At 31.5% G+C, this 12,077-nt stretch overlaps 1 protein-coding gene across 1 annotated transcript in view; it reads right to left on the reverse strand.

Annotated features, from left to right (window-relative positions):
• LOC118200827 (cell adhesion molecule Dscam1-like) overlaps nt 1-12,077 on the reverse strand; it is a 1,398,975-nt gene that overhangs the window by 98,933 nt on the left and 1,287,965 nt on the right. Inside the window, exon 19 of the mRNA XM_085827411.1 lies at nt 2,995-3,141. Coding sequence (XP_085683537.1) covers nt 2,995-3,141 — 147 coding nt within the window. The remainder of the gene's footprint in view (nt 1-2,994; nt 3,142-12,077) is intronic.

Here is a 12,077-nt window from a genome sequence, read left to right on the forward strand (position 1 = left end):
ATTTCGACTATACCCATCTTCGTACGACTTTAATCAGCCGAAAGATTAATTGAAAACTATGAAAGCGCTAATTTTCGCACTCGTTTTCCCGAGTGGCAACAGTCTCGCGCATTGGAGGTAAAAATGCTTTATTTCGAAAAGTGTTGCCACTGCTCGCTTTCAAATCGTAGACTTTGTTAATAAAAGTTGTAAGTTTTACAAAATCTATACATATAAATGAAGAATGTCTGTTTATGTATTTGTTTGTTCGCGTTATTGATTTTTGATCAATTATGATAAATGTTTTCCACATTTAATGGACTAAAATTGAATATAGGTGAAATGTTGGATGGAACCTGAGCTTTTACGACCATTTGATTAGAAAGACGAAAATCATTAAAAACTGCGTGCCATTGTTGCTAATATAATGAGAGAAGAATTAGCTGATTTTTCTATTGAAACTCTTTATGTTTGTTCTATGTCGCATCAGACTGAAAAATGTATGACTATGAATCGTATTTTTTGCATCGTTATTAGAGAATGATTACAGCGGTATTATTCTCTCTGTTGTTATATTTATTACTCTCAATCTAGCTCTAATATCATCAGGTATTTCAGCTAGTAATTTATAAAATTAATCTCAAAATCATTAATAAATAGTTTCATTGCGTTCCATCATTCTGAGTTTCAAGAAATTGTGCCTAAGTGCTCACAATTTCTAACGCCTGTTAATATGAAGATATCAATTTTTGTGCTATTTCGCTCTTCTTGTATGTTCTAATTCTTGACACTGGTAGACAGAAAAATTTCTTCGATAATTTGTTTTGCTTAAATGTCTAATTCCTGCGACGCATTTCTTTTATATGCAGATATGAAATTACGAGGAACAACTGTTACTATAAAATAAATTATAATTAGTATATGATAAGTTGGTTACCATACGATAAACAATGACCATATAATAGATAGCATTCTTATCAAAATAGTCGACAACACTGACCAGTTGGACAACAAATGAATGCAATGGATTATACTGCTGATTTCATGGTACATAACAAAGCCATGAATAAAGCCAATATTAACTGCCTTTCAATAGAAAGTCCTTATGGAAAGCATCCCATATTTTAGGCAAATGCCGTAGACGCATTTCATTAATGAACGTTTCTGCTATGATACTGTTGCATATTATCTTATTATCATCATTTTAAATTACATTTTAGCAAGTAAATGTTACTGATATTTAGTTAGAATTCAATGAATTTTCTAGGCTAGAATGAATAATTAATGATATCTCTGTTAGAGATAGTTACTGTTTAAAAAATTAGCGATATCTATTTTAGATCTTACTTTATTATAAATTGCTAGGTTTATAAAACTTGCAAGGTTCCTCACTCATTTTGGCTAAGTAAATGTCGAGGAACCTAGTGAGCTGTTAAGAGACTTATCGCTGAGTTCAAATAATTAAAGACGTAGACTCAAGAATGGTTAACTACCCTTTATTTCCCTCAAAATAAGATGAACAGTTGGCCCCTTTCTCAGGCTTACAACAAAGCCTCCACCTGGGCTTTAATTCAGAATAAGAAATAAGAACTAAATTATAAGTAAGAGACTTAGTCGAAGCTAACGCAATTATCTAAAGTAATTGGTCTTTAATTTAAACTAGACGGTAAATATCAAAAGGCACGTGATAAACGGCCGAGCGTAACAGCTTCAATAGAGATTCAACCTGTAGGCAAGCACGCGATACTCAGGATTCCCATCTTTCTCTCTCACGAAGTAAGTTGATCCTTTCTTAAATACTACTTTCCTCTTATTTGCATTCAACGCGATTCTAAAAACTCATCCGGGTAGGGAGTTGTAAGTGGAAACAATAATTGATAAGAAAGGGATTTTAAAATTTAAATAACTGTTAAAAATTAAAATATACCTTACTGGTTAACACAAAAGAACTGTTGCATTAGCTAAAGCATTATTTCAGAGTATTTTTTTACTTGAATTAAAACATGGATATTTGGAAAAATTTGGTTGGTGATTTGGAAATATCTTTAGTTCGTATTTCCATAGATTTCTTTAATAATACAAATACAGAGCCTATGCCAGAAAATCTTGTGTAAAAATGTCTCTTGATGAAGGAGATAAATAACAGTAGAATGTTTAGCCTAAATTAATTAATCTCTTAATCACGTCAGAGAAGGTGATTCTGTTTAACACCAGACAAAAATATAATTATTTCTTACAAGAGTTGGTATTAAACGAGCACATAAATTTGTTATTAAAGTATTGGATAACCTAACTATATTGCTGAAAAAGAGCAAAGCGAAGTAAGATACGCTAGTGCCTACGAAACGGAAAGCAAATATGTCTTCTACCCAATATGATTGGTAGTTAAGCATAACAGGACGTAAAATTAGACGTCAGGCATTGACTAATATTGGAAGAACTATTCAGAAAAATTTCAAAATTTAACAGCATTTTATCGCAATCCACCATCCATCATCTTATTGCCCAGATCTTGAAAATAATTTCATTGTGTTTGTCTTTTCTTTTAAAACTTACTACATTATTTATTGTTGCAAAGCACTCAAGGATTTTCTAGCTGAGGACAGCTACATTCCTGGAAGATCTCTGAAAGGAAATTTGTGAGTATCCTCCAGCCAAAGAAATGTAAAACATTGCCTAAATACAGCTTATTAAGTCTGCAGGAACTGAATTATCAATGTTCGATGTTTTTATCTACGTTTTCAGTGGCGGACTTTAGCGAGACTGGACAATAAACATTTTTATTCATAAAAGTAAGTGAAAATGGTTCACTGAGAAAGTGTGAAAGAATAAATATATCAATTTTCTAGCAACCTTACCCATTAAATGCTAAGCTTAAAGAAAATTGTTTTATCATATACATGTTTCAACATAATTAAACTCTGGTATTCATTTCTAAAAACTGTATAAAATCTAATTACTAAATCACCGAAAGATTACTGTTATATCTTAATGTTATGAAAAATATTCACTTACCATGCCAATCGTCAGCAGATCTGTAGAAGACTTTATATCCTTTCAACACACCGTGAATGGCTGATGAGGGTGGAGGTTGCCATGTAACTTTAATCGTTTGTGATGTAAGTGCCATGCAGTCAACTTGTTGAGGAGGTATACTAGGAACTGAAAGTAAAAAAAACGTAACAAAATTCAAGAACAAAGTATGCTTATTCATAGCATCGAATTTGTAGGAGGAGGTAATAAATGAGCATTTCAGAAATTTGCATTAAATTAAAATTTTGCTGTTTTCAACAAATTAATAGAACGAATTCCTAAATCTTTGATAGAACTTCATTATTTATATAGTTTTGTAATAGCAATGCTTTTAGGAGTGCATTCTGTGTTAGTGAATGTTCACCAGTTCTGGCCTTACGAGTGGCTAATGCAGGCAATTGCCTGCCATTAGATTAAAAAAGTATAGTAAAAGATCAGCTTCAAATGTTAGAGAACCTTAGCGTTTTCAAATCGAACACTGGTAACTACTGTAATTGCCAAAGAAAAAGAAAGATGAGTCAACTATGATAAAATATAAATTTATTATTCTAGATCAGTTCTACTTTTGGTATCTTTCTTCTCTATTCAGTTTTATCTGGTCTATAGCTTCCACATAGATAAAAGTTGCATATTATTACCTAAACCTATAGGAGTAATAATTACTTAACAGCAAAATAAGCATTTAAAATGTATGCGTATTTTGCTCTCTTCTTTATACTTTACATTAAACAGGGAAAAATGGAGTATTTAAGTAACACTTGTTTAATCTGCTAACATAAAAACAATTATAGAGACGTACAAGAAACTTTACCCGTAAAGTTCACTTTATCACATGATTCCATGATAGTGGGCTCAAACAAAATTTTTTATTTTTAATATTCAGTTAAATTTTGACTTTTGAATGGATATTTGCACTTCATAAAATAGTAATAATAAATGCGTGTTATTATCACTTCATAAAATAGTGATAATAACTTAATAAAATCATTCAGTAACAGCAAAAGTTGAATGGAATATTGTTTTACTCAGTTTTTTTAGCTCGGTTTGTAATTTGAACTTGCTTATTTTTATAGAAATTGTTAAACCTATGAGCACACTAAGATACAACTTACTTTCCTTTCTTTCTTCGCATCAGTTTCAGATCTGTGCTTAGTTTTTATAACCAGGACTTAATTTCTGAAATTTGAAATCTCGGAGGCCTAATGTAGTCAGGAAAGTTGAAAAAATAAAGATGTAATAATAAATAAAGCAATAAATAATAATCAGTAATTAAAATAAAAAATAATTTAGAGTTATTAATAAATTAAATTAATGACACGTAGATAAATAAAAATCATAATAACGTATCATAAAACCTAAATGAAATAAGGAACACAATCAATAAACTAAGATAAGAAGACATAGAACCAAGGATAAAAGAAAGATAAATATGTTATACGGTATTTTCTGTGATCAGGCAAAACTGCTCTTCTATTTTGGCTTTTAATATATTTAAAGCATTCCTGATCAGATGGCCCACCAGCGGCCGAGCGGTAAAGACGCTGAACACTGGTAGTTCGGTCTGAGGTTCGAATCCCGCGAACGGGCTGGCTGCATGGGCGTTTTCGTGGTTTTCCCCATGTGTAACGTGTATACGAGCCAGTTTCCCTTAGAAAGTCCTCCACGAAAGGCATCCCTCCCTTTAGGCAGATAGCCCTCGTGTGCTTTGCCATAATTAAATACACACACAAATACACACACCTGATCAGATGAGTACACCGGATAAATATTCCTCTTCTTGGTAGGGTACTATATTTCAGTTGTATAACAAAAAATGCAGCCTAGATTCTATGTTTTCTGCTCATAAAAGCCACTGATAACCGAGCCCAGCACAAAAAGGAAGTTAAAAAGGAATTACTCTTACTAAACTGAGGATAATGTCTCTTACTAAATCTTAGGAATTCCTATTTTCTTTGGTTCAGAAGGGCTATTAACTTCGTATTAGCATTTTGCGTTGAAAACTTTAAATGTCGGTTCACTTTTCAAACTGTTGGCATCAAATATTACAACCCTGTATTGTATTTAAAGAAATTAAATAATGAAGAATCTGCATAAATGTATGTATGTTTCTCGCATTGTGATAAAACGGCGGTTCCTAAAGCCATCAAATTTTGAATAATGTACGTTTCCACACGAATATGGGCATATGGAAGCCCAAATTTGGAATTTGTTTTATTATCTATTTCAAATTTTGTATATCTTTAACGAATTTTTTAATAATAAAATTTTGGAAACTGCGAGGGTAATATCCCTGGAGCTTTGCATTTGCCTGAGAGCCTACTGAAAGTTCTTTCCTTTTCGCTATTAAAAAGTATGCATGAAGTATGAATTTCTGTCACTGCAAAAGTGTGGATGAAGATCGCATCAAAGGAAGGGACTTTAAATCTACTTAAACCTCTCTCCAATTTTTGTGAAAAGTACTTATCAAAACAAGAAGATTGTATAGTTAAGCGTCTTTAAATCACAAAAACATTATATCCTCCAGTAAAATTTATTTCATTATTCGCAATGAGCTGCTGCAGAGATGAAAGTAAGTCCATTTCTTCTTTTTATTGTTTTTCTTTCCTTCTAAAAAGAAATTATTATTATTATTGAAGTAAATCAAACGAATTCCACTTTCTTGTAAAACCTACCAGAGAGATGAACCTGTCAGACCTATCAATTCTAATAAATGTTTCATAATTAGCCAACATTAGAGACAGCGTCAGTCCACCGACAGTAATTATTAGATTATTAGGGAAAAAAACTCTTACAAATCCAGTTTGAAGAATTCATTTCTAGGTGCAATATTTTGCTCGCAGATCCAAATTATCTTTCTAAGATGGTTTTATGGATAACTCTGGTATATATTCAAATTAATTTCCTATGATATAATGTTAAAGAGCTCTTTAGTTATCTGATAAATTTAACTGCCAATTATTAGAATTTTGATTTGCTTTCAACGGCAGCATTCTTCTATGTGATTGAAGAAGCATGGGAAAGATAATTGAGTAAGATTGCATATTTATTAGTTTTTAATTTAATAAATATATTTGGTTAATAATTTTATTAAGAATAATTTGGCAGCCCATATGAAGAAATAAGAAAAGACATAGTTTTATTTAAAAAATCAAAATTCAATAAACGGGAAGCCTATGTCATTCCAAATGAGAGAGACTAAATACTATTCATTTAAAAAAATTAATTGTTTCATAGGAAATCTAATGCTTTATCGAGCAACATATAATATTTTGGAAACAACTGATCGATTTGTAAAAGGAGATATTTATGCACTAAATATAGCATTCAGGATAATATGACATTTTTCTAAGAAATTCAGTCTTAGTATTATATTTGTGATCATGAAAATTCTATTTTATTTTACAATTCAAAGATCCATTTTGATACTATTACGCACATTAATTTTATTTCACATCAGATTACTCAAGTACCCATTCGAAGACCTGCGAAAAATTGAAACCAGAACTAACATAACTTAATTTTTTAACTTCCTGCGAAATATTATTTAAGCCACTGAAATAAAAGACTCAGAAGAAGTGGTTAAACGAGATAAAAAACAGTATGTGCAATAGACACGAAAAAGAAACGAAATAAGGATCTCAGATCAACAATGGTATTTTTTCGAACTATAAAGAGAAACCAAGTTACTATTTGGTTTCGAGGGCCGTAAAAAAATTGCAGCGAAAGCGTATGCGCAAAAGCGCCAAATCTAGCAAACGCGCCCATTTAAACAGGGCGCCAAATCTAGCGTACGCGCTGATTTCAAATTGCGTAAGTTTATATAGTTCTATATTTCTTAAGACGCCATTGAAATACTAGTTTAATTTTTAAATCCTTTTTTGATTTTAAATCCCTTTTTGATATCCAATGGATTTAACAATTTGGGAATTGCCCATGACGAAAAGTCGGCAATAGAATTTTGGGTAAAGTGCAGAATCACCCACTGCTTGACGCGTTTTTAAGAATTGCACATACTCGGTATCCATGGGCATATCGATCTATTTTAACTTAAAAAATAGCCTAGAATTGCACAAAAATGGCACTGCGCACATCCTGGACTTTATCTATGTACACATCGACCAATTTTCATTTAAAAAGTAGAAGAAAATTGACAAAAATCCAATGGTTTTTACCCTTGTAACAAAAAACTGGCAAACAAATAAGTGAGCGATTCTGCACTTTACCGAGAATATTTTCAAAGAAAAGGCATCATTCATTATAGAAAATTACATTTGAACAACCAACGAGATGAAATTATGCTTTAGCGATAAGTCGGTAGCGAAATAGCGATGCAGGCATCCATTCAGTTATGTTTAGCAATTTTTATATAAATTATAATAATGATCTGAAATAGTTATTTACTCTTATGCTTCTATTCAGTCATGTTTAGCCTTTTTCATATAAATTATAATAATAAAAAAGTATTATATGAAATTAACCTTTCATCTAAATTAAAACATCAATCTTAAATAGTTATTTACTATTTTACTTCCTTTCTTGCGGCAATTATTAGGGTTGCCGCAATTATTTTTGGCAGCATTGGCATCAACATTAGTTTGGCGATTTTTTACGGCCCTCGAAGCCGAATAGTACCGAAACCAATATAGGAAACTGCAGGGAAAACCAGTATAAGTGCCACTTTCTACTCCAGATACAAGTGGTTAACTACATCGTAAGGTAGCTTGAGGCAGACACCAACTCTATAAGTTGTAAATCAAAATTATTCGGCAAATTTACCGATATTTTGGAGCAAGTAGAGTCGCATCCTACCCTGCGGCAATCACATTCATTCATAGAGAGGTCAGATTATTGGTAAGCGATGTGTGAGTATTGGTATTATCGGGGCAACTCTGAGAGAGCTATGACGTAGCCAAATAATGCCATGACTATAAAAAGAAGATTATCTCTTATTGTATTAGTTTAGGGATAGTTTCAAACTGAGGGCGATGGAGAAATGTTTTGGACACTTGGATAAGTCATTCCTGCTATGGAAGATATCGAACGTTCCGCAATAACAGCAGATTGCATGCAGTGGAATAGCATTTCCTTGTGCAAAGGCCATTCATGTCTATGAATTAATATTAAAAGCTAAACAAGTTAACCCTGGACGCATTTTTAGGCTGACTTGGCTAAGCACCGCAACCAACTATGACGTGGGTAAAAATAAGTCATGTATAGACGTTGGTATTTATAAGATGAATAGATACTTTATATAGTGTGTTCTTTGGTATCATAAACTAAATCCAAGCTTCTAACAGACTTTTAGGAGCTTTTTAGGCAACGAATCGTTGCCTAAAAGAACTGAAAAGTCTTAAGAGGGTTCAAAAATCTTTTTTTTATTAAATCAGAACTTTAATATAAAATCCACTTCTCGTGCTTGACAAACTAAACCAGAACTTACGACGAGGTAATTTAAAGTAACAATCAAATTCTAATTACAACTAAATCTAGTAGTCAAGGACTGCACTACTGATTTAACGCGAATTTGGCTCAAACTTTTCCCCGGCGAAACTATTTAAATATCAGCAACTATAGCAGAACACCGCATAATTACGATCTTTAACTGAGCTAGCGAAACGTAGTAACGTACCGCGAGAGGCTGAAAGACGCTCTATCCTACAATCCGAGAACATAAATAATGTCGAACTAAATTTGCATTCTGATAGCGAAACAGAAAGGAAAAGTGATAATACAGACTGAAATTATAAACTGTTTAAATAAAACAATAATAACCTTGCAAATTATTAGAATTACATGCATCAAGGAAGACAATAACAGTCTTGTTGGCATTAAAAAGTATCAAGATATTACGAAGCCGATTTCGGTGCATCAGTGTGAATATAATTTAGTATGAATGCTGCTTTACGAATGTTTGTGACTAACAAGTTTCAATTACTTTTGTGCTATTATTTTGGGATGATAATTTTTGTCTTTCTTGATGAGAAAAAAAATCTATTTTGAACATATAGTCAGGATAGTTATTAAGTATTCTATACAGGAAGAATTAGATTTAGGTTACTTAATTGAAAATCGTATCTGTAACCTATCGTTCTAGAAATCGTCTTGTGAACTTTATTGTATATATTTGCAGAAGTGGATAACTCAATAACGCAAGCAGTTTATTATTATACTATTATGAATTATTCCGGAAAGTTTTATCAATTAACGATATTTAACACATCTAAATAGCAATGACTTTGAGATACTTAATTCAGATATCCTTCTGCTATCCAAATAGAAATACGTACATGTATGAAAGGTTAAAATACTTAGCGGCCAGGGTTTTCGCTACGATAGCACAAATTTCCCCAAAATACTAAGAGAACAAATTATTTTTTTTGATTTTAATGTAAAAGCTCTCCTTGTATTTCATACCTGGATTTGTTTTCTTTTGATATATTGCCTTAATTTCTTTGATATATTTTAATATGCACATATATATACGTTCCTACAGACATCACGAAAAATATTCTAGGCCGTATATATATGGCCTTGCCGCTTAGAGGGTTAAGCTACGGAATTAGGATAATAAAGTTAGAGTTTCTAAGCATGTGAAGTAGGAAGAAAAAATACAATTTCCTTATAATCCAGAAATTTTAAAGCTCAGAAAGTTGCTGCTAAATCATTAAGGTGAAAGAATATAAGAATTTTGGTGCGATGAATCATCAACATCTTCATATATTTGTAATTCGTCATTAGTTTGCAATATGTCGCAGTTTTAAGTGGTTTTGCAACGTGTCAAGTTTGGAACGATTGAACTACAATAATTTATTAACAAATAATTTGATCACCATGTAAGGTTCTAATATTTACATTTTAGAAATTTTGATTAAGGCATTCCCTTCTCTTCCATCTGAACACTCATCGAACAGACGAAGAAGAAAAACTTTACAATAGGAGAAGCAGCATATGCAAATTTAAGTTATCTCTGACAGCGCAAGGAAAAGAAAAAAAAATACCTAGGTAACCATACAATTAGTAATATGTCTTTAATAAAGAAATATCATATTTTAAAATCATTGAAAATAGAAGCACCTATATTCCGAGCTGATCAGAAACATTCAACAAGAACAATTAACATGTCACACAAATGTGATAACTGCTTTAACAGAATCCTTTGATCTAAATTTTCTGTTGCCATTTATTTCTTCCTCGTAAACTTGAATATTGATTTGTTGAAAATTTCAAGAGCACTATGGTATGTTATCTTAGCTGTATTATAAGTCAGTCTATTTTAATACGAATTTCGTAACTAAATTTATAATATTTTTGCTTTGCTGAAACTGTTAGTGCACTGTCAGTTCAATTTAGTTAATAATGGATGAGGATACTTGGTTTTTACCATTGGTTAAATGGTATTATCTCACACCTCTCGTTAACTAGATTTTTTTCCATTAGAGTAACAAACGAGAGCGGTGACCTTTAGGTCCAGGAAAATTTATAACAAAAGCTTTTATGATGTCTTGACTCCCGCTAAGATCTTCTCTTTGATATGCCTCTGCTGATTTAAATGGGCAGCTGTATTTGTATAAAAAGAAATCATGGTGAATTATGTTATTTTATTATTAATTCGGGCCAACTGAATTATATTTCTATACATGCATTACAACAATTTTATTGTGAGAAACGAGATAGTAGAAGATTTAAGTTTAACTTTCCAGAATTTAAAATGGTCTTCAAATTACTGAATCGACACATTGATTGCTATAGCGCAAGGATGTGAGTGGATGCCTTACCTTCTTTTTCAACTTCAAAAGTGACTGGGAGAAATGAATGATCACCAGTCAACTTATCTTAGTTTATTGAAGACTTGTAGCCGTTTTAATTTGGGTGCTAACTTGAACGCTAGGTATCATAGAAAAGTTAACAGTATCTTGAGCCGGTGTCAAATTTGGGATTTTCGAAGTATAGAATTGCTACCCTCGCCATTTCACCATAATAAAACATAAAAAAAATGTTTTTAGATCCTTACAATTTTAACACAGAATTGACATAGAGGAAGACTGGTCAGCATAATCAAAACAGGTATGTTTCGGAATTTAAAAACGCCAAAAATTAATTGCATATAAATTAGAAATAAATGTATAATCTAATTTCTGCAATTAAATTTAGGTAAAGAAAAAGAGCTTTAATTCCAGTCTTATGTTAATTCCTCCGGAATTCTTGCGGAATAAGATTTCTTTTATCAGTTACATTCAATGCTATAAAAATTCAATAGACTTAAAACCTGTTACAGGATTTGAAAAACTCATTTAATTGTTTCATAATTCTAGTTTATTACTCACATATTTGAAGAATAACTTTGCGAGTATGTTGACTTACTATATCGTATTTGACATAAACTCTCTAATATATATTCTAATTTAACTTAGTTAAATGCTAATCCGCCCTATGTAAATGAATTTATTATGCTTTGCTAAACATGTCACGGTTATTTAATTGCTCGCTTAAAATAACGAATGTATTTACTTTACTCAAATGGATTGCTTTCCATAATGGAAATAACGAAATGAGGAATGACTGATATTATTCTTTAATTTTAATGTGAATAATTTGCTTTACCCCCCTTGATCCTCCTATCTTTATAAATTTACCTTCGCGTGCAGTAATTACAATATTTCTCCTATCAGTTTTAAATAATTTATTTACATCCAAGAAAGCAAATATTTTTGAAAGAGATTGTTATTTTAAATAATACTTGCTATTCTAATAGAGTTTCCTTATCTTTTACTTTCGGGATCTGCTTCGCTTCAAGATAAATTAAGTACGATATAAGTATGTCCATGATGCAATGTTCTTTGACACATATAACGCACATGTATTTAGAGAATTCTTGAATGGTAGACAGATTAGAAATAACAATAGCAGGCAAAATGTACGGAACAAAGTCTTAAACAGGTAGAGTACAATCTAATTTAGACAAGTAAACTCAACAGGAAAAGATGAAGAGTAATAACATTGAATGGGTGAATCCAAAAACTAGTAATATTCAGTTTTTTAAAAATATTTTTTTATTTAGTGCTTTA

Source organism: Stegodyphus dumicola, chromosome 12, assembly GCF_044657685.1.
Source record: "Stegodyphus dumicola isolate Sdum_Otavi_A_Nest chromosome 12, ASM4465768v1".
Lineage (NCBI taxonomy): Eukaryota > Metazoa > Arthropoda > Arachnida > Araneae > Eresidae > Stegodyphus > Stegodyphus dumicola.